We start from the raw sequence: 24,425 nt of genomic DNA on the forward strand, positions 1-24,425 counted from the left end.
CTCGTTATCCGGCAGCGGAAGCCGGCTGTCAGTCATAGCCGGCCTACTGCTGCAGCAGCGGAGTTGCACCGGAGATGTGACCCCCCCCGCTGTTAACCCCTTTCCTGCCACAATCTATGCAGATCGCGGCGTGGAAAGGGTTCACAGAGGGAGCGAGCTCCCTCTGTGACATCAGACTCTCGCAATATAATCGTTGAGAGCCCGATCCAGATACCAGCGTTCCGTATTGCCTGTGCCTATGATCGCTGTAACAAGCGATAACGCATTGCAGGAGAGAAGTCCTGCAATGCCTTATCACAGCGATCGGTGCTATGATTTAAGTCCCCCACAATTACACAAATTGTGTAAAAAAAAGCAAAAATGTCAAAAAAAAAGTAAAAAACACCCTTTTTTGTGCTTTCTCATATGCATAAAAAAAATTTAAAGCCCACATATTTGGTATCATCGTGTCCGTAATGACGAGTACAATATGTTGCACACGCTTTTTATCCCGCACCGCATAAAACGTAAAATAAAACACAAAAAAACTGATGCAAAATGCTATTTTTTAGCATTTTGCCTCCCAAAAATGGAACAAACGTAATTAAAAAAAACTGTATGTACCCCTAAATGGTACCAATAAAAACTACAGCTCGTCTTGCAAAAAATAAGCCCTCACAGAGCTCCGTCCATGGAAAAACAACAAAATTATAGAACTTTGAATCCAGTGATTTAGGGGAAACAAAAAATTCCCCCAAAAAAGGGTTTTATTACGTAAAAGTGGAAAAACCTTTAAAAAAAAAAAAGGGGGAAAAAAAAGGATTTTGGCATCGTTGCAATCGTACCGAACCGCAGAAAAAAAAAAGTTTGTTATTTATGCTGCATAATTAACGCTGTAAAAAAAAAAATCTATGGCGGAATTGATGCGTTTTCTCTCCCTGTTGTCAAAAATAAAAATAATAAAAGTTTTACAATATAGCCTATGTACCCAACAATGGCACCATCAAAAACTACAGTTCGCCACGCAAAAAAACAAGCCCTTATACGGCTGCGTCGACGGAAAAATAAAAAAGTTATGGCTTCTGGAAAATGGAGATGAAAATCCGCCAAAAATCGTTGCGTCATTACGCCCAAAATAGGCCATGTCATTAAGGGGTTAAAAACCAATTCTTACCAGTTCCACAGTCCACTGAAGAGCCACTGGGGAGATTTACTTAGACTGATGTCTAATACGCCAGCTTTATAATAAAATAAGTGGTGTGTTTAATCCATTTGGTGTATTCGACTGTCCAAAGACCAGAAATTAAAACCCATGCTTGCTTAGAACTGTAGATTTGTGCTGGCAAGTACACCAATATCTGGTGGAAATTACAGTGAATCCGAGTTTGCGGAGATCGTACTCCTACCACTCAAGTCGAAACTTGAGCACATGAGGAAAGTGCAATTTGTAACTTTTTGCATTAGAAAATAAAATCCCTGCATGTTCAAACATACAGTATTAGCTCTGGTATCTCTACCAGCAGCTTGTGTCTTGTTACTATACAGTCTTCAGTTCAAAGAATAGACAACTTACAGCAGGAAAGACATTACAGGGTTACTATGGCAGATAAAGATCTACAAATGGCCTCTGGATCTGCCAAGTACAGAAGTCTATCATTCCCTGCCAGTGGTAAAGTCTAACAGGCTGGAATAGTACACTGCAATACTGAAATATTGCCCTGTATTACATGAGCTATGTTGAGTGACGTCTCACTATTTTCACCTGAGCAAAAAAAGTCATTCCATTATGTAATCCACGCAGCCAACAGAAAGCAAAAGGAAAAATTGTTAATTTTTCATATATTGCCTGTCAAAAAAAACCAACACACACCAAGTTACAGAATAAAAGATTAGTCGTACGAACCACAAAATAGTATAAAAAGCACTGAAAAAAAAAAAAACAAGCCTTCATACTAAGCTACTGTATGTCAAGTGGCTAAGAATATGAAGCTGGGAAGAGGTGGTGGGGGCGACAAAGATTGGTCATTAGAGCCTAAAATAGGCAGGTCATCAACAGGTACAGAAGAAGTGTGATCATCATCCATTGGAAACAATCATTTGCATCACCAAAATTCTAGCTGACTTTCTAAAAATCTCTGGATCTGCAAAGGTTTTAGAAGGAATCAAGGGACGTTTTCCTCTCCCAAACAATATCATGAATGCCAAATCTGAAACGTTAACAGTATATGGCATACAAGTGGACAAATCTTGTCACCTGACCAGAGTGTCACACAGGAGGTATTCCTATCTGGTCACATCAGGTCCAAAAAAACCCTCAAAAAACAGATAATTCAGGCCCGATTCATACGAGCGCATGCATATTTGCGTTGCCTATTCGCGGATCAGGTATTGCACACGGACCTCCGTTTATCATACTTTTAGCAGGCAAGTACGCAACGATGCTCTCAGCCATTGAAATTAGTTTCATGACTTCCAAATGTTCTTTCCGTGCGCTAATGTGCAGGATAATAGAACACGCTGCTTATTTATTTTGCGCGACAGAACTGTGCGCACAAAATACACACTTGTGAGCAAACCCATAGGAATCAATGGGTTCTAATCTCGCCTGCTCCCCTGTTATGAACATACGTTTTCACTGAGCTATTACAGAGGGCTGTATGACAGCAGCAGAGGATGGTGGAGGAGGCCAGACAGCAAAAAAAAAAAAAAAGAGACCAGCAGCTACTCAGAGAAAATGAGATAGATGGAAAGATAGAGGTGTAGTATTAAGTGGGCGTGGTTATGCTACACAGCTTCTGAAAGAGGGGAGGGGGAGCTTGATTTAATTCCCACACACCACTCACTTCTGATTAAAAGTAGTCTTTCTGCAGCATTGCAGTCAGTTGTTTAATAGGGAAGTCAAGTATTTACTAATAGACCTTTATAATATGGCTGCACTGGAGTAAGCTGGCTCAGGGAGCCCCATATAGTCCATTCAGACATAGGGATATTATTTTTAGAGCATATATCCCAGCGCTGGGTAAGGATCGTTCATTCAGGATCACCACATATCACACATTTCAAAATGCACGTAGCAACATTTAGGCTAACCACCTAACTCCAAAAACCCATTTAACTCATAGTATAAGTTACAAAATATTGCCTCACTTTACTGAAAAGGTCAAATATATTACTAGCAAACACAACCTGGTGATAACATTTCACATGTTAAAAAAATAAATAAAAATCTGGACCTACTTTAATAGTTTTGGTTTGAAGTCTTAGTCCATTCAGGGTATTGATGGCCTTCTCAGCATCCTTTGGGTCAATGTAGTTCACAAAACCATAACCCAAGCTTTGTCCTGATAAAAAAAAAAAAAAAATCATTGTTTAGGACACTGAAGAGATCACTGCATAATTCTGTAGCCGTTTACCTTGCCCTTTATGATATTAAATAGAATTCAAGTACTTGTGGTGCTCGATTCACTACACAGCTCCCTGATGGAGGGCATGAGTGCAACACGAGACTTGTGCAAACAGTAACAACCACGTAACTAGAAAGGTGTGAATTAAAGATTGGTAAAGTCCCAAATGCAGGTGCAGGAGACTGGACAGAAAGCTCAGGCTTATAATGATATTATCTCATTAACCATACAGTACAAGTCCCTTATCAAACGCATTCTTACAAGCAGAAGTCCATGCAAATGTGTTAGGGTCAAGCATCATGACCGGCTGAGGCCGCTTTCACATGTGCACCGGAGCTTCCATTCAGAGGTTCCGTTGCCGATCCGGCAAAAAATTTCAGAAGAAAAAGAGTTACATGCAGGACTTTTTCTTCCGGGTTAAATGTCGGGCAGTTGAGTGAAAACGGAATGGACCCCCCCATTATAGTCTACGGGGTCCGTTCAGTTCAGTCATAAGACGGACCCCTTTGGCCAGGGGATTCCCCCTTTCTACTTCTCAAACAGAGCAGGAAAATAGAATCCCTACCACAGATGTGAAAGCAGCCTTACAGTTATACTATGGATGAGGATTGTCATGGTTTACTCCTACTCTGCTCTTCCAAGGCACCAGGCGCTTTTATTTTAATCAGAAGCACTGCAATATCTGCATAATTGTGTCAATGGTTACATATTTGTGTATAGGGTTTGCTGACAGTTATTCGCTCATGAATTTTGTATTTGTCTGTCAAGATGATGGAGTGTCTGGATCATCTTTTTTACGTCTTCTTGAATGAGGGGTGTCAAAGTAATTAGAAGTTCTTCTTACATGTTTGGTGGTTCATGATTCCCTTTTTACATGGAGTCACCAAATTATGTGGTTATTTGCAATTGGAGGATGCTGTACATTAAGTGCAACATGCATCTAGCCTTACTATTAATGCTTAGGTTTATAAACCTGCACAGATACATTCAGCAGACGTATCGCCGGAAACAGCATGCCTGTCACTAGTTTAATGCTGCTATTATGGGCGGCAGCACAAATATTGCAACAGATTATCCTTAAAGGAAATCTCATCGGCTCAAACTTGCTGTCCAAACTGCAGGCATCATGTTCTAGAGCAGGAGGAGCTGAGCAGACTGGTATATAGTTTTATGGGGAAACATTCAGTATAACTTGTGTTTTATTAGTTTACTTCTTTGCTCATTCTGAGCTGAATGGTCCAGTGGGCGGAGCTATCAATGATTGACAGCTACTCCCGTATGTGCAGTCATTTACAGCTGTCAGTCACTGATAGCTCCGCCCATTGGACTGTTCAGCTCAGTGTGTGAAGAGATCTAAATTCATTTTACTTGTATATAAATGAATATACAAGTTATACTGAATCTTCCCTCCATAAAACTATATGTCAATCTGCTCAGCTCCTTCGGCTCTATATCATGACTGCAGTTTGGACAGCAAGTTCCAGCTAACAGATTCCCTTTAAATATAACTCAGTTTCTAGAGACTAGTTTTGAATTTTCATAGGAAAAGCACAATAATTTAAGGATTAACAGTTATCCCCATTCATGTGGTTTCACTTAATTTTTCAACCTCATCCAAAAGCAGTTGAAAAAAAAAATTAACTTAGTCGTATATTTGTCAGCCACAACTCTAAGTCTTTGGGAGAAGAACAGTTTCTCCCTGCAGAGAGCACCAAATTGGCATAAGACATGCAGCACAATGTCTCTACATCGCCACCTATTGGGAGGCAACTGCCCTATAAGTCCAAATCTGACCTTTTAACAGGCCTTGCCACATGGCTAAGAAAATTCTCCAAATCAGGCTCTTTTTCATAAAAATACACTCCTCTACAGTCAGCTGTTTGAAGTCAGGAAGCAACAAGGCACATCAGGAAGAACAAAGCCTGTTACAGTCCCCCCCCCGTACAGCCTTGAGTGACCCTACGGCTACCTGTCCACGAGCGATAAATCGTGCAGCGCCAGCATCCACAACATAGTGATTCTCCGCTCACTTGATTTAAATTGCAGAATGCTTCGATTGCCACGATTTTCTGTGGTGAGCCTATTAGATAAGCTCATCACGGAGACCTGTCAGCTCACCCCCCTCGGTGGAATATCGCTAGCAACATTTATTTATGTCATCACCCCTTTTATGAATGGGGAGTAGTCTCAGTTCCCAATAGGGGAAATCATTGGCATCAGAGGTCTCATGAACCCCATTATCCTCAAAAAAAAAAATTAATGTAAAAACACCTTTAACCCCTTGAGTGGCAGGTTTCCTATCACCCTGTCGTGCCCCCCAGGGCAGGTTTTTTAAAATGGTCTAATCATTGAATTTCAACTAGTTTTGCAGTTGCGTCTCAAGAGCCATAACTTTTTCATTTTTCCATTGACATGGCCATATGAGGGCTTGTTTTTTGCGGGACAAGTTGTGATTTTTTAAACAGGGGGGAGGAAAAAAAGAAATGGGGAAAAAAGAAAAAAAGGGGCCATGTCATTAAGGGGTTAAATAATGTATTAACTTCCTTCTCTGGGTCATTACGATGCATGGATACCACATGTGTGATTGTATTTTTTATTTTTTACAAAGTAAAGGGAGACAAGTGTTTTTTTTATTTTTTTAATAATTTTTTTTTTTTTTTTTAATTTTTTTTTTTTTTTTTTTTTGTCCCTATAGGGGACTTCCACAGGGACCCATCAGGACCCCTGATCACATTCCGGGGGTCCGATGGTGACAGCCCTTTACATGCTGCAGTGACAGCCCTTTACATGCTGCAGTCACATAGACTGCAGCATGTAAAGGGTTAACACAGCAGAGATCGGAGGTTTTCTCTGATCCCTGCTGTAAGAGCTAGTACCTAGGTGTCCTCTGACAGCTAACAACTAGCTCTCCCTGCCACAGAGACCATCGGCTTGCTTCTGACAAGCCGATGGTCTCTATGGCAACCTGTAAACAAAGCAGGACATTGCCGACATGTCGGCAATATCTTCTGCTTCTGTCATAGCCCTTGCTTTGTTTTCTGTGGGTCTGTGCAGGCAGAGCACACTGTCACAGCTTGTGGCATTGTGCTCTGCAGCTCCCATAGTGATACATAGCCCGGAAATCTTCCGGGCAGTATCGCTATGAGCAGTGGAGCTCGGCCCCGGAAATTTTCCGGGCGTGCCACTCAAGGGGTTAAGATATCCATACATAGAAGTTGGTTGATGGTTCTCCGAGCGAACAAGCAATCACTCCACAAATATAACCACACACATTGTAGTAGATAGCGGCCTTTACAACTACAAAGTGGTCATACATACCAGATGACACTAGGCGACGGCTGGCCGCTGTGTTGCCAGAAACAATAATCAGTATAGAAGAGCAAAACATCTTTCAGACGAACATTTATTTATCAGCCATGTGACAACTACTAGCCACTAATGGACAACAATTTTCAACAGCCAACTTCTTTCCTCTTCTAGATCACGGCAAAATTTATTGTTACATTTCATCCAACAATCGAAACGCTTGCCATCGTCCATTGCTACAATGTATTGTCTGAGGTCCAGGCTGTTTAACTCAGTGCATAAGGTGACCAAACGTGCTGATTTAGGCAGGACAGTCCAGCTTCGGGACCCTGTGTCCCACTGTCCCCATTTTGTCCCGCTTTCGGGATGTCTGGTCACCATGAGAGCGATTACCAGCCAGGGTGCCATGGGTCTCCGGCTGGTAATCACTGAGCTGCGTTGCTACAGGTGCACGAACTGACGGCAGTGTGTGCACCTAGGATTCTCCTTCCCCGACGTCTCCTCATTGGTTCCACAAGAAGAGAGAGGTAAAGAGGCATACGGGCGCGCACACTTCTGCCTGCAGCAGCCTGAGTAGAGGAGCAGTGGAGTTTTGAAGACAAGGAGGAGGAAGGTATATAGGTCTCAGGAGGGGGGCGCTATTACTAGTGGGGGTCACTTACTACTGATGCCACTGTGGGGGAGGAGGGGGTTCACTATTACTACTGGGGCCAACATAGGGGACATTATTACTGAGGCCATTCTGCACGTGGCAGCATACCGCTCAAGCTGACTTAGAGTATGTGTACACATGGCAGAAATGCTGCAGAATGTCCACAGCGTAAATTTCCATGGCAAATTCTGCAACATTTACGCATCCAAAAGAGTCAAAATCCGAACTTTTTTGAAAAGATAGTTTTTCAAAACGACGGATGTAAAAAAGTTTGTTGTGATAACCCCGCCCCTGACCACACCTCTCTGTCCGACCATGAAAAAATCTGAACACCTTACAGACCATTTCCACTCAGCTGAAAGCAGGACTAAGTTTTCACAGGTTTTCAGCCTCTGAATGTAAAGCATATTCTCCTTCAGCAAGCAGAAGCAGGTTGGGGTGCTCAACTATCACACGGCTGAAAACCCAAAGGAGAAGGCAGAAGCGGTTTATAACTACTTCTACCATCTCTTTTGCAGCCTACATAGGCACTCAATAGGTACTATGTAGTGGACAGAGGAAACCACAGTGGCATTTTCTCTATTGGACCCAGCGATCACTGTCCCACAGAGGTCTTATGACTTAAGACTTTTAAAAAATTATGTTTTAATACACGTGAATGTGGGGGAAAAAATTATAGCAATGGCCGGCATCTTCCACACACATATTATAATTTATTTATATTTATATATATTTATATATATTTATATATATTTATATATATATATATATATATATATATATATTTGCCAGCTGCGATGAAAATACCAAGTGAAGGGGAAAAATGGAGACTTTATATTCTATTGCTATAGGTGAGTGCTATAAATACTGAGGGCACTCACCGCCTACTAGTTTCTGTCTCACAAATACACTACAGCATGTCCTTATGAAGACCGTTCTGAAATAGGCAATGCATTAATGGATGCTCTTTTTGAAAGATTTCCCGTAACTTTGACAGGATACACATTGCCACCGAGTTTCAAGCACATGAAGACTAAAAGCAAATAGCAGTGCTTATTTTTAATAGCAATACATCTCTGGGAGTATTTTCTGAACATTCGCCCCCCGAGGCAGAGTGAAGCAGACACAGGGATAACTGCTCTTTCCTTGGGCTCTATTGTTAAGACCGGCTATTTTGAACCATTGTGTTGAGAGAGAACAGCTTGATAAAAATAGCCTAGTAGCACGGCCATAATCCAACCGGGATGATTACACCTATTGTAATCTACCCACCTCCCTGGCATTCTCACATGGACTAAACGGCACAAACCTTAACCCCTGGGCACCACGGCCGGTTCTCAGCTCTGCTCTCCAAGAGCCATTTCCCTGTGAGACAGGCGGACAATTACAAGTCGTGTATGGACAAAAACTAATGGTGTTGGAAGAGAAACAGAAACACAATTCTGTCAATGTTTTTTGGGTTTAATTTCCATAATTTTTCACTGTTTTATAACACACACATTCCAATACAGCTAAGCAGTGTCTAATAGACTCTTGTATATGGCAGGTCTGAAGGCCTTTTGTAAGCCTATGGGCTGCTGGGACAACAGTTGGCATTCCACAATCATGTCGCAGGTGGCCAACCAGGTAATAGGGAGGCTTATGACCACAGCATCTAAGGGGTTATACAGCCAGGGTCACAGTTATCGCCTGTTCCCATTCATTTCAGGGAAGCTGTATAACAGCTAAAACCCGCCAGCTATGCAGCCGGCTTAGTTTCTAGGCTCCACACGTCATGTGTGCAGGCAGAGTACATCACGTGTCGGCAAGTTTTACCCAATTTTAAACTGGACCCAAAAGAATTATTTTGATAAAAATCGGTTCTGATATTTGTTAACCCCTTAACGCCACAGTACACAAGTTTACATCCTGTGCGCATAGTACTTAACCCCTTAGTGACGGCCCCATTTCCTTTTTTACATCCTAGCTAAGTGGGCTTTAATCCTCAGGGACGTAAAAACATGCTTCCTTTGAGGATTAAAGCCCCATGGGCTGTGGACGTGACAGCTCCATGCTGTCGGTTACCGGAGGTAGCCAACAACCTGGAGCTGTCATAAGGGGCTGGAAATTCCGAACCCCTGGTCATGCAATCAGGCGTTATCCAACGGATAGCACCAAATGCATTAAAGTAATTTTTTTCCCACTTTGTTTAGAGCTTCAGCTTCCCTCACGGTTCAGATCCACGAGGGCAGTTTAAACTACTCACCCACATCCTCTGCGATGTCCTGCAACGATCAGGTCCGAAAAGGACCTTCGGCTGTCTTCTGCGCATCTGGACCTAAGGAAAAGTGGTGACACATGCGCAGAAGACTAGATCGTCGCATGGGGGATTTGAAATCTCCTGGCTACAGAAGGTAGCCTGGAAGGCAGGAGATGTGAACGGGGACCACGTTGACTTGTCCTTAGGCACCCCCCCCCCCATGGATCGGATGCACGAGGAAGGTGAAAATACTCATCCCCGTCCTCCGCGATGTCCCGCAGCATTCTGGTCTTACAGGAACAGACGTCATTCACTGCGCATGCTTGCTCCCTGGAAAATTTAAAATCCCTCTGCTCCTGGCTAGCTTGTGTAGCCAATAGCAGAAAGATATCACTGGGAGCCACTGTATGCGATTCCCGGTCACATGATCACTGTTATCCACTGGATAACAGCAATCATTTAAGGAAAAAAAAAAAAAAAAAAAGTTTATCCGTGGACCTTACTCTGGCTTCTGCACACGCGCCCATAGCCAAAATGGTGGACACATCCGCAAAAGCCACAAGTGCGGTCCCTGGTCACCACTATCCAATGAATAACTGAGATTGCGTAAAAGTTTGAAAAAAAGTTAAAGTTTCACCTCCTGTCACAGGTATGATCCGTGAGAGGAGGTGAAGTTACTTATCTAAGGTCTCCGGCGATGACCCCCGACAAGATCTTTATCCGCGAAACTTTCCCTAACTTCGGCGCATGAGCCAGTCTGCAAAATGACGGAGGTAAGCACAGAAGCTGGGGAGGGCCCGGGAAATTTAAAATCTCCTTGCTCCTGGCTACTAAAGGTAGCAGAGAGCCTGGAGCAATGACTGAGGGCCGCGGTGAGCGGTCCCCAGTCAGGTGATCGCTGTTATCCAACTGATAATGGCGATTACGTAAAAGTTAAAAACCAGTTGAAGTGTAATGCTCCTTTCGGTTTGGGCCCTGTTGTGCACACAGATATAAGATTAGGGCCACAATGGGTATGTTTCTGGTCACGGGACAAACCGGGGTATCCATTTTGGGGTGAAAGTCTTCATTCATAATTGCCAAAAAAAATTGAAAATATTTTTTCCTTCTGCTTTGCTTACATTCATTCAAAAACTATAGGGTCAAAATACGCAGTACACCCCTAGATTAATTTGTTAAGGCGTCTAGCTTTCAAAATTTATTTGTGGAAGTTGCAAAAATATGAAATTGTATTTTTTTCCTCCCTAATTGCATTAAGTCCTGAAAAAAAAAACTGTTTAAAATACTCACAACACCCCTCAGTGAATATATTAAGGTGTTTTTTTTAATTTTTTAAATGGCGTCATTTGTGGGGGCGTCTATCATTCTGACATCTATGAGCCTTTACAATCTTGGCTCAAAATGTTGATAATTTGTAGGTCTCCTAAATAGTTAAGAAAAAAAACCCCTAAGCTTTCCCAAATGTGCATCCAGAATAAAACAAACAGATGGAAATATTTACCTCATGAAAATTTGATGCGGTACGTTTGCACATATTTGAGATATTACAGTTGAAAATGTGAAACAAATGACAATTTTTCAAAATTTCCCTACTTTTGGCACTTAATAAATAAACACAAATTCTATGGGTCTATTTTTACCACCTAAATGAAGTACAATATGTGGCAAAAAAAATGTCAGAATCACTTGGATATGCAATTCTATGTTAAGGTGACATGTCAGATTTCCAAAATTTGGCTCCGTCACTAAGGCGCAAACCGGCTTAGTCACTAAGGGGTTAACACAAAAGCAGGTAAACATAAGTCCTGGGGAAGGCAGGGGCTCAGAAGTGAGCTCATGCCATCCTGCAGCAGGGGCTGGCTTTCACTGACAGGAGGCCTCCTGCTGCAACAGCGGGATTCGGTAAGAACACCCACCCTACTTTTAACTCCTAAAATGCCAGGATCAGTGTGGATCGCAGCATGTAAAGGGTTCACAGATGGAGTGTACTCCGTGACGTCATCGGCTCCACCGCTATCACTGTTCTCTCATCTCAACTCACTATTCGACCAGCAATCTGTCTTTTGCGTCTACCACTCTACCAAAACCGCGTTAACCAAAGTAACCACCAATCTGCTAACTGCAAAAGCCTCAAAACTTTACTCTGTAGTTTGCTCCTTGACCTGCCATCTGCCTTTTACAGTCTACCACTACCACCCATTACAAACTCTCCTCCCTTGGCAGCACAAACTTCGCCCTTTCCTAATCTCTTCATACCTCACTGAGTGAACATTTATTGTCTCCCACTGGTACACAATGTCCTCACTATCTCTTTGTTGGTGTCCCTCAAGGCTCTGTCCTAGGGCCCCTACTCTTCTCCATCTATACCTATGGTCTAGGACAGCACATAGAATCCCATGCCTTTCAGTACCGTCTAAACAGGCGGCCCAGGCATGACCGAGCTGGTGACGACGTTACCAGCTTGTTGGTTTCGGCAAACGAGAATTTTGAGATCCTCAGCCCAAGTAAAATGGCCATTAAACGCTCAGGGACAGGGTGCTCTCCCCCTCCATTTCAATTTGCTAGAGGTCATCCATTCCTGTCATTGTATATATGTAATGTCGTCAAACTACATATGCAACTGCATGTTAAACGTCTTTCATTTCTAGAGCACCCTGGAATTAATGGTGCTTTAAAAGACAAAATATCATTAATCATCTTTAGCCAATACATTCTGCAACAATGGAAGGATTAATAATAATGATCATCTTTATATAGCGCCAACATATTCCGCAGGATTGCACACATCCGATGTTCTATATTCATTGGCACAAGAGCTCTCCATTCTGGCTCAGAGGAGGCTAATGAGCAGGACCCCCCCCCCCCCCCCCCCCACACTCCCAATAAAGTCCATATGGCACATGGGCAAGTGGCGTCCCATTAAAAGTTAAAACTGGGCTAAAAAGTGCCAGTTATAACTCGTCTCATACAGATGTGCCCTCTCCCCTAACATATCCAGAGAATATTGCCTAATAAGCTACCAAATATAAACAGCTTTTTACCAAATCTCTTTAGATCAACATTTTAAATATGAGTCAATGGTCAATTCGATGAAGAAAAAAAAAATGCTAAGAGTGAGATAAAGTTGGTGCAATTGGCTAAACAGCCAGGCGCAAAATTGTTGGCTCGTTATTCATATGGGAAGTTCTTTACATCTAAGCCGTAGGTTTATGAATTTACAGCGAAGCAAAAAGTAATTGAATGTAAATCTTTTGCAGATTTTTTAAGTATTTGTGTTAAAGAGAACCCGTCACCTGCTTAAAACAACATAAACTAACTAAACGGTTCTGTTCGGTAAGGTAACAGATAGAGTTATGTATTTTTCATAGTCGCTTCCTAGTTGCTGCCTGTAAAGTCCGTGTGCCGGACGATAATTGACTTTCAGAGACCCACGCACGCTCTTCTATACAAGTCAATGGGAGAGCGAGGGCACGAGACTCTGAAAAGTCAGATTGTTGGCCGGCGTGCATCTTTACTGGCGGGCACTGTGGGGGAGTATGAAAAAAACAGCACTATAACTTAGTTTATGTTACTCTAGACAGGGTCCCTTAAAACATTCACGTCTCCCAAATATATGTAAAGGGTCAAACCACACATTTTTTTTTTAAAGGAGGTGTCCTATTACAGGACAACTCCGCTTCAATAGGGCTGCCTGCATTTAAATAATAAACTGAAAAACAGTTACCCCTCTGCAGCCGCCAGGATCCAGCACTATCGGCCCGCTGTGGTCCTGGTGATTGTTGCGGGATGAGGTTACAGGAAATCAGGTGACCACTGCAGCCAATGAGGCCCTACAGCGTCACCGCTTGTTCTGGCATTGGCACTCACATCCCAACAGGCGGTCACCTGTTTTCCAGTGGCAAGGCTCACAACAATCACCAGGACTGAGGGGGCTGCAGCTCCGAATCCTGGCGTCCACGGAGGGGTGGATCTATCTAACGTTTATTATTTTAATGCAGCTCGATTGCCTGGTAACTAAACAACCCCTTTAAGCACGCAGAGATCACAGAAAGTATGTCAAACTGAGATTACAATATTGATGGTTCATTGTTAGGATACACCATCAATTTTAATTCGTTGGGGCAGACACAAAAATTCTGCTAATCAGCTTTTTACAGGGGCTACAGCACTTGAGTGAATGCTGCGGTCTTCTCATTTTGTGTCTTGCTCCACACAGTTCCATTCAAGTAAATAGGAAAATGCTGCTGCTATGGACAGCGGTTAATAAGTGTACAATATATATGTGTAAGGAGCAATGTAAATAATGAAGAGGCCACAGTGCTCAGCAAATGGCAAGCCTCCATCAAGCAGTTGACCAGCAGGGGTGCCAAATCTGACCTCCCCATCATTCCGATATCCTCAAGACTAGGCCATCAATATTGCAATCGTGGGAAAACTCAATTTAACAGCTTAATGGTGAAGTCACACGAACGTATATCGGCTTGGTTTTTATGCCGAGCCGATATACGTTGTCCTCGTGTGTAAGGGGGGGGGGGGGGGGGGGGGGATGGAAGAGCCAGGAGCAGGAACTGAGCTCCCAGCCCCCTCTCCGCCCCTCTGCACTATTTGTAATGGGAAGAGGCGGGGCGGGGCTAAGTTCCGAGAATTAGCCCCGCCCCGTCCCACCTCTCCCCATTGCAAATAGTGCAGAGGGGCGGAGAGGAGGCAGAGAGGGGGCGGGAGCTCAGTTCCTGCTCCTGGCTCTTCCATCCTCCCCCCCTGCACACGAGGACAACGCATATCGGCTCGGCGTGAAAACCGAGCCGATATACGTTCGTGTGACTTCACCCTAAAGGCAAGAAGCCCACTGAACTACAAAAATTCATGCCAGTATTAGTCAATAATATGAAGGGATTGTCAAGTCAAACACAGAAGTGCACACGGGGGGTGATAAGGAAAGAGTACAATATATACATAAAAGGAATGTCCACATACCTTCTATTTTAGGAAATGCCAGTTTGAAAATCCGCAAAGCATGGCAGAAAAGAAAATGCATGTGAATCAGCAGGAGTGGACATTTAGAAAAAAATCTTAAAAAAACAGTTTAAAGAAAGCAACATGCATTTTACTGCATGTATGAAATCAATTTACATTCGGGGGAACTGTAGAAAAATAAAAAAAATCTGCAAAAACTAATGCGATGCACAATAGCTCACTTGGTAAACACTTAAACAATGCCACTTTAGGAAATCAAAGTATTAAAAAAAAAAAAGGGCAAATAAAAAAAATGTATATAAATATTTGTAACCTCGGCAGATCTCTTACAATTCGGTGCATGCGTTACTTTTCCCATCACTTAACATTAACCTCGAATAATTACAAAGGGCAAATTGTTACGGGAAGTCTATAGATGCTAGGGGGACCTTTTGACAGCGTTCAGCATTACAGAGGAGTCCGATGTAACTTGGAACTCATGGGACACTATGGGGGCTTCAGCGCTTTTCACATCACAACATCAATGCATTTCGATTCAGTTTTATAAAAATAAATAAATAAAAAAAATAAACTGATGGAAAACTAATGAAACTGACCAAAAAAAAAGTCTCTGCCTCACCTATTCAAACCTATAATGGATTCTGTACCCATGCAATTTTCTGCATGGAGGTTGAAAAGGCAACTGGAATCAACGCTACCTTGCAGAAAAACAATGCAAAAAGATCCTTCATACAATTATTTTTCATATGCCTATGCAATCTGAGACATGGAGGTCCAGTATAGCACCAAGTTTAAATGGATGATTGCTACTCAATATGACCTGGAGCTTACTAACTGCTAATAGGGCCACACGACTCCTAACTAGAGATGAGCGAACCTACTCGTTTCGAGTAATTACTCGATTGAGCACCGCGATTTTCGAGTACTTCCGTACTCGGGTGAAAAGATTCGGGGGGCGAGGGAAGGCGTGGCGGAGCGGGGGGTAGCCCTCTCTCTCTCCCTCTCCCCCCTCACTCCCCGCTGCAACCCCCCACTCACCCACGGCGCCCACCGAATCTTTTCGCCCGAATACGGAAGTACTCGAAAATCGCGGCGCTCGGGTGAAAAAGGGGCGTGGCCGAGTAGGCTCGTTTATCTCTACTCCTAACTTTAAAAAAAATAAAAAAATTAAAAACGCTGGATTGTTCGATAACTGTTCAGTGTCAACTAAGCCAATGATTGAACAATGAACGACCATTCGTTCGCTCATCATGGTAACATAGTATGTAAGGCCGAATGAAGACAATGTCCATCTAGTCCAGCCTGTTTATCCTCCTGTGTTGTTGATCCAGAGGAAGGCAAAAAAAAAACAAGAGGCAGGAGCCAATTAGCCCTTTTGGGGAAAAAATTCCTTCCCAACTCCCTAATGGCAATCAGACTGTTCCCTGGATCAACCCCTAATAGTTCCTACCTGCCTGTATACCCGGATTAACAATTAACCTAAGATTTATATCCTGTAATATCCTACCGCTCCAGAAAGACATCAAGTTCCTTTTTAAACTCCTCCATGGATTTTCATTGTTTATTTCATGCAAGGACGAAAATCCTGGTTTGGCTGGTTCGCTAATGGTTCGGTTTAAATACCAATTGTTGAGTGGCTCTCAGTCACTGGTCCTGTCAATGTGATGATTTATCTGCCTGTATAAACAGGCTGCACCAGTGAACGGTCACAGTTTGTTCGTGCGAACAATAAATCGCTCGGTGTAAAGCATCATTAGACTTCCAATGCATACTAACACACACTGTGCATCACGCAGTCAGAGGAGCCGCGGGGCCATCTATGTTTGTCCCGTCGCTTTAAGTGTCCATGCAGTTATCAAGTGATTCATTCTGAAGATTACCACTCAGATAATACATTTTTTATATTAAATTAAAAAAATGAATATATTGACTCATATGCCATGGAGTTTATATAGGCTTTTAGAGCAATGTAGTGTAAAATGTCTACTGGCCAGGGACAAGTTCTGCTCCTTCTGTTTCCAAGACAGTTCAAGATGACAAGTGTGGCGTCTGCATTTCTCAAGTTCTATTTCTTAATGTGGGTTTGCTGCTATATTTAGACAAGTTACACCTCCGAAAGCCGCCAGTAATCACTGTATTGAATTCCATTGTTAAGCCCAAGTTCTGGCATGGCCTAAGGCAGTGTGTCCCAAAATCCAGTCCTCAGGTCATGTTTTCAGGATCTCCTATAGTAAGAACCCCTGTGGCAATGTCTGAGGCACCGGTAATAATTACATCACCTGTGCAACACTGAGGAAATCCTGACAACATGACCTGTTGGGGGTCCCCGAGGACTGGAGTTGGGACACACTGGCCTAAGTCATAAATAACATGGCCTGGTTACTGGAGTTATAAAGGATATGTTCACTTGTTGCAGAATTTCTGCTGTGGATTTTGGTGCAGATTTGGACATTAGATTTCACACCATCATTTGAGGAGTCGAAATCCACAATTAAAAATCCGCACCATACAGTTGCAGTCAAAATTATTCAACCACCATTGCAAATTTTTGGCCAAATCTGCAGACTGTCAAACTTTTTTTTTTTCCTCAAACGAACAATTTAAATATCTAAACACAACGAAGGGTGGTTTCTTCAATTTCAACACAAAATGTCATTTTTAGTGCTCACTCAGACAAGCCTATTTAGCCTGCGTATATTTTTAGCGCATGTCATACACAGTTCTAAAAGCCCATTGATTTCCATTGGGCCATTCAATCCTGCCTGCGCATTTTACGCGTATGAAAAAAAAAAAAAAAACTGAATTTTTTTTGGTGCATAATACTCACCAATATTAGAGTCTGGTGCATAAAATATGCAGTAATTACAAATATTACATGCGTATTTGTTGCGTATTATGCGCCTAAAAAATATGCGAGTAATAGGGAGGCTAAATACGCTCATCTGAGTGAGCCCTTAGGGCTCATGTCCACGGGCAAAATATGATTTACAATCCGCAGCGGATCTCCCGCGCGCGGATCCGCACCCCATAGGGATGCATTGACCACCCGCGGGTAGATAAATACCCGCGGATCGTCAATAAAAGTGATTTAAAAAAAAAAATGGAGCATGAAAAAATCTGGACCATGCTCCATTTTCATGCGGGTCTCCCGCGGGGACGGCTCCCGTGGGCTTCTATTGAAGCCTATGGAAGCCGTCCGGATCCGCGGGAGACCTAAAATAGGAATTTAAAGCATTTACTCACCCGCAGCGGACCGCGAAGCTCTTCTCTTCCTCACGGCCGCATCTCCCTTGCTTCGGCTCGGCGGATGTGCCCGGCGCATGCGCGCGGCACGTCGACAACGTGCCGGCGACGTGCCGCCGGCGTCAGGAATTCATCCGCCGGACGAAAATGAAGATCCGGCCGTGAGGAAGAGCAGAGCTTCGCCGCCCGCTACGGACAGGTAAATGCTTTTAAATTGCTATTTTCAGCGCTCATGTCCGCGGGGCAGGAGGGACCCGCTGCAGATTCTACATGGAGAATCTGCAGCGGATCTGATTTTCCCCGTGGACATGAGGCCTTAATGAATACTGCAGTGTCAGAATATTTGAAGCACCTGAATAGAATTCCTGTTAAGATCACACATTTGCAAATCGGGTGTGGTCTCAAGGACACTAGGTGCAACTAATCAAGAGCTTCATTAGTTGCATCAGATGTATTTAAGGTAACACACAAATACCTGAACTGACGTTTGACTGTACGCTAGAAATATAGCTAGGGGCTTATTTACACGGAACGCTTTATCACTCGAATGAGTGAACGATGACAGAGTTCGCTCATTCAGCCTGTTTGTACAGGCAGATAAATTGCTTACAAGGCGTTCACATTAATTGCACCGGTGAACAAGGACGGAACGATCAGTCCTTAAACCGAACGATTAGCGAACGAGCCAACAAGAATTTTCATGCTTGAATGAAGTGAACGATCACGAATGAATCATCGCTGACTCGTTGACCTGTTTAAACTGAATGATTATTGATTTTTTTGAACGATAAATCGCTCTGTGTAAAAGCACCCTTAGTCAAGAAAGTAGTCCAAAAAGTTAGAAAGTTACCGGGGCTAATTTTATGCAGGACATCCTGAAGTTTCTATTGCAACAACTTTGGTGTGCAAGTCCTTTTGATTGGTTTTGATTACATTTTTCCTTGGAGATGGGGTGAAAAAATATAGCATGATTCCGTTTAATTTTTTTTCTAACCACATTCACAGTGCAAGCAAAATAATGTGTTAGGCCGGTTTCTTATCTGCGTCGGAACGTTCGGATGGAGGTTCCATCACAGATTCGGCTGAAAATAGTGCATGCAGCGCTTTTTCTTCTGCCCAATAGCCAGGAAAGCGGGTGGACCCCATTATAGTCAGTGGGTTCTGTCCGATGCTGTTCGGCGGTGGGGATTCGCCTTTCCTGCTTCTCGAACGGAACAGGAAAGCAGAATCCCTGCTGCAGATTTGACACCGCCCTTATTTTAATAGACTGGAATTTCAGGAATACTGCAACAAATATTTTTTCTTTTGATTTTTATTAGAAATAGGAAAAAAAGGTTTATTTTTAATCCGTTATTCTTTCCAATAAAAAGGTTTTCCACTTTTTTTTCCGCTCGCACGCAAGACAAATTGCAGCCTGTTCTATTTTGACATGTATTATATGTTCACTTACATGCCAAGATAATGCATGGCGATTAGCAGCGCGTAGCAAGTATGCCACGTCATTACGTACTTGTGGTGCGCGTCTCTCGCAGGTGGCACCCAGCGAATGATGGCTGAGACTGGCCTTAGTCTGATGTGCAATTTATCAAAACAACTCTGCCCTCATAGGATGGCGACTGTGTCAATCACAACACAGCTTTTTTTTTTACCTCTGTATAAGAAACGAAAGCTACGCTGTGATTGGCTGCTGTGGGGAAAGAGTATTTTTCTTTTAGACCACTTTCATAAGAGTGGCACCGTGTTACCTTTCTGTGGCCCATCCAGTAGAGGCTATGGTGATGAGTGAATGTGAGGCATAGCCTGTAGTGGATCCACTGGATGGATGAAAACTGATAAGATTTGTGGGGATCCAAGCAGCGGGACCTCCACCAATCCTGAAAATAGGGGACCGGTAGTCCTCCTATTTCACAGTTACAGATACCCTGTCCCATTTCTGTAGACTAGAGGGGAATAGAGCTGCTGGTAGGCACATAGCGTAGCGCTATGCTCGGCTGTTTGCCCCATTAAAATGGATAGAGTGGTGACACTGCATTCAATCCAATGGGGGTACCGCCGGAGGGTGGCGCTCCACTAAAGAGGATAAGAGGCGTGCGTCTGGCAAGCTCCGATGCAACCTGAGACACAGATATCCTGTCACGCATCAGACCCTCTGACGGCCTGGCACAAGTTCCTTGGTAGTAACACCCATAAGTGACCCACCAGCCTGGCTGCAGCTCCCGTGCCCGTTAGACATGTACACAGGCTCCAAACCAGCCATGTGCTCTTCTGCTGCCATCTTTTATCCAGAAGCGCCAAGTCACCAGCTCCCCTTGTGCCCGCTGTCCTACTTGATGAACACAGTGCTTCTGCTTGGTGAGCGCATTTCAATGGGGCAGACAAATAGCTGAGCTCAACTATCCGTCCAACTGAAATGAACAGGGTCTGTGTCCCCATCTGGGCAGTTTGAGGTAGGTCCATGTAATAGCATCACACAGATTGACAAACTGACTAGAAACTGAACACAAACCTAGTACTGAGCTGTCAGAACACAGATCACATGACCAACTGAGATACAATATAACTAACCAAGGTAACACTAGTTCATATATACACTGGGGAAATAGCTACTTCACGAATGGAAAAAAAAAACAATCACAGGAGACGCCCTTCAAATGGTCACTAATTTTACAAACTTGTGCTTATGCAACAATGTAATAACTAGAAAAGTGAAAATTACTATTTACTGAACATGTTTTTGTACTGAGAAACCACTTTATAGTATGGCCACTAAGATGTATTACAGGAATTGGTGGGAGATGGGCCGCCTGTGCTTGCTGCCACCTCATGCTGCCCATAGACATCTATAGAGACTGAGAGGAGGAGGATGAAAGCAAGAGAAACTCCGACAGAGAAATTCCCCTCAAAGGGGAAAACTTGAAAAATGCCATGTACAAGTCATATAATGGCCAGCAATAGTGTTACATTTCATGTCCGCTTATTCTGAAACACCTGAAACATTCCGTACGCTTTAAAGCAAGCCTTGCAATCCCTGCAACCTAAACAGATCCAAACAGTGACAGATATTTAAAATAACTATCGCCTTAAGGTAAAACCAGTCAGCATCCTTATGGAGATAACATTCTATTAGACACTGTATATGTCATTATTTTGATCTCTATGCCTTAGGGCTGGGTTCACACCGGGCGGATTCCCGTCGGAAATCTCGCGGTTTGGCTGCAGCAAAAACCGCAAGATTTCCCCCGGGAGAACCGCCGCAGTTTAAGCCGCGGCCTGGCCGCTTGCTTTTCCGTTGCGGCCGGCGCTCCCATAGAGGTGAGCGCGGCCTCGACGAAAATAAACAAAAAAGAAAAAAGGTAAATAGACATGCTGCTTCTTTTGAAACCGCGGCTGCGGATTTACCGCAGCGGATTAGCCGTCCCGTGTGGACGAGGTTTCTGAGAAATCTCATCCACATGGCTGGCCAATCCCGAGATTAGCGTCCGCAGGCGGTTTTGCCGCGGGCGGATCTGCCGCGGCAAAACCACGGCAAATCCGCCCTGTGTGAACCCAGCCTAAAGGTTTCTGCAATAGCAAGGCATGCTTTAACCCCCGATCAGTCATTTTAAAAATTGGAAAACCCATTCTAAAAATTTCAATTTTTAAATTATAGATTTAGAATTTATGTTTCATGTAAACATATTTGACGCAGAACTCAAGTCGCCTTAAATGCAGTTTTGATCCCTTGGTGACATTTTAGCCTTAAGAGCCAGTAAATTGCATCCAGTTTTGCGTTCCAGTGGTCTTACCATATTTTTCCATCCAGGTCGCTGTATGACCCCTTTTATATTGCGGGACGAATTCTAGTTTTTACAGGAACCAATTTTGGATACATATAACGTTTCGAATAACTTTTTGCTGGGGGCAAAAAACTGCAATTTCACTATTTCTTGGATTTTTACGGCGTTCCCCATGTGGTGTAAATAGGCTAACTTTATGGTAGAGGCCAGTACACTTATGGCAACACCAAATTTATAGAGGTTTTATTCTGATTCACTGACTGTAGCACCACATCGCAGTACATTTACTTTACAGAAGAGAGCTGAATGAGGCTTGTTTTTTGGGGCCGGTTATTGTTTTTATTAGCAATATTTTAGAGGTATATATGAATTTTTAATTATTTGTTTAGGAAAAGGGCGATGAGCAGAAAACTGCTCTTCTGCCATTACCTTTTTTTTAATGGAATGTACCATACTGGAAAAAATATTTTAAAGTATAAGTTATGAATGTGGCAATATCAATAATGTGTATATTTTTTTAGTTTTTTTTTCCAAAATTTAAAGCCTTCTGTAAGGGGAAGAAAAGTTTTGAATTTCAATAATGTTTATATGACATGTCAGCAATAACTGCAGCATCTGTTGGATTAAACACTACAGAGAAGTGATTAGATGATCAAGCCCTCATTTCACTGCTTTTCTAGGAAAAGAACTCGTGTGAGACAATCAGAATACATATGTTTTAATGTATGAGGAAAAGGAGGGAGCGGGTGTCATGAACAAAAATTCATGTCACCCCTATACTGGGACAGGGAGAAATACAGAAGAATCTTAACTCCGCTGCCAGCTTGTCCCCCCTGCCTACGGCACATACGGCAAAGGGACAGCTATAAATTCAAAATTCCCGACCCCACTTCAAACGGCTATACCTCGAGTTCTGTAAATGCTACTGCTATGATTTTGGTGTAATTTTAAGGCAAAAAATCTTAGCACTGATGGGTGATGGTGTGTTAAAAAGCATTAAAAAGGCGCAAAAATAGAGTGGACTGCGCTCAAAAATTTTCAGCTCTCGTCTATGAAACTCCATTAAAGGGGTTGTCTCGCGGCAGCAAGTGGGGTTATACACTTCTGTATGGCCATATTAATGCACTTTGTAATGTACATCGTGCATTAAATATGAGTCATACAGAAGTTATTCACTTACCTGCTCCGTTGCTAGCGTCCCCGTCGCCATGGATCCGTCTAATTCTGATGTCTTCTTGCTTTTTTAGACGCGCTTGCGCTGTGTGGTCTTCTTCCTGGTGAATGGGGCCGCTCGTGCCGGAGAGCTGGTCCTCGTAGCTCCGCCCCGTCACGTGTGCCGATTCCAGCCAATCAGGAGGCTGGAATCGGCAATGGACCGCACAGAGCCCACGGTGCACCATGGGAGAAGACCCGCGGTGCATCGTGGGTGAAGATCCCAGCGGCCATCTTGGTGAAGGAAGAAGGAAGACGTTGCAGAGCTGGGATTCGGGTAAGTAATAAAATTTTTATTTTTTTTTTAACACATCCTTTGGGGTTGTCCTGCGCCTAACAGGGGGCCTATGGAAAAAAAAAACCCGTTTCGGCGCGAGACAACCCCTTTAAAATCAATGGGAGCGTTGTACCACTGTAAAAAGTGGGCTGTCTAAGAGCAGCCTTTGCGAGTAATTAGTCCAAATGGTGTTTACCAAAAACAATTTTTTATAAAAGTAAACAGTTTAGAAGGGAGATAGAACAAACTTTCTTTTATTCACTTATTTTTTTAAATGACCGTGAGCGTTAAAGGATGTAGTGACTTGTTTTCATCAACGCATTTCTATAGCTGTATTTTTTTTTTTTTTTAATTATTCTTAGTCATCACAGGGAAATGATAGCTTGAATTTTTAAGTTGACGTTTTAGAGGCACTGTAAGGACAGATTTAAAGTATTTAAGTTTGATTGCTTTTTTTTTTTGAACCTGCTAAAGACTAAATAGGCTTCCATACATGGCAGTGCTCAGACCACTCATTAGACCTTGGACTGCCATGACAACCCATCAGAACCACAATCAAGTCAGGGGGCGCTAATGGAGTGCATGAGGGTACTACCAGCTGATAGCGCAAGTATTGCAGTCATTATAGACAATGGGATTCAAGTGGTTAATTAGCCATGATCAGAGATATTGACGATTGTGGCCTTTAGGGCTGGTATCAGCTCCTTAACAGTCGACACCCACTGCGTATGGAGCAGGCTATGTTCTTGAGCCCACTTCATACCCACCCCGAGAGCTCTTGTGATGTAGATGTACCTTACAAAGGGGTACGGTGTTAAAGATTTTTAACCCTTTAAGAAATTGCATATACATGTTTAAAGCGAACACGTCACGACCATACTGCACTGTAAACTATGTTATGGTATGCAGGGGGTGTAACAAGGAGTCGGGTAAGGTTTGTTTTTTTAAACTCACCCGCTCTCTGGCTCCTGGGGTGCCCACCACTGAAGGCTGTGCTGCACTGCAAATCCAAATTTTTCACAGTGCCATCCACACGCTTTCCTATCCAGTTTACGGTGCTGCGGGGACGTCACAGGTTCCCCTTAAAGTGTACTAATCTTTCAATTAACACTTCAGAATAAGCCATCATGTGTACAGAACAAAAGGGATAAAACCCATTTCTGGTCGTTATACAACTTGCAACCTGCATTTTTCATCAGTTTACTTCTCTGCAGGCTTTATCTCCAATTCTCAGTTTTCGCTTAGCTAATGAGTAGAGACTAGCAGCTGTCATGTTCTCCATACTCTGAACACATAGAAGAAATCCTGCTCCCCATCTCAGTCTCATTTGCAGAAGTAGCAATAGCATGAAAGCATAGAAAAA

The 24,425-nt window shown here is 43.1% G+C and overlaps 1 protein-coding gene across 1 annotated transcript in view; it reads right to left on the reverse strand.

Annotated features, from left to right (window-relative positions):
- ELAVL2 (ELAV like RNA binding protein 2) overlaps positions 1 to 24,425 on the reverse strand; it is a 98,987-nt gene that overhangs the window by 35,807 nt on the left and 38,755 nt on the right. Inside the window, exon 4 of the mRNA XM_066602012.1 lies at positions 3,217 to 3,320. Within this exon, the coding sequence (XP_066458109.1) occupies positions 3,217 to 3,320 (104 nt within the window). The remainder of the gene's footprint in view (positions 1 to 3,216; positions 3,321 to 24,425) is intronic.

Source organism: Eleutherodactylus coqui, chromosome 5 (genome assembly GCF_035609145.1).
Source record: "Eleutherodactylus coqui strain aEleCoq1 chromosome 5, aEleCoq1.hap1, whole genome shotgun sequence".
Classification (NCBI taxonomy): Eukaryota; Metazoa; Chordata; class Amphibia; order Anura; family Eleutherodactylidae; genus Eleutherodactylus; species Eleutherodactylus coqui.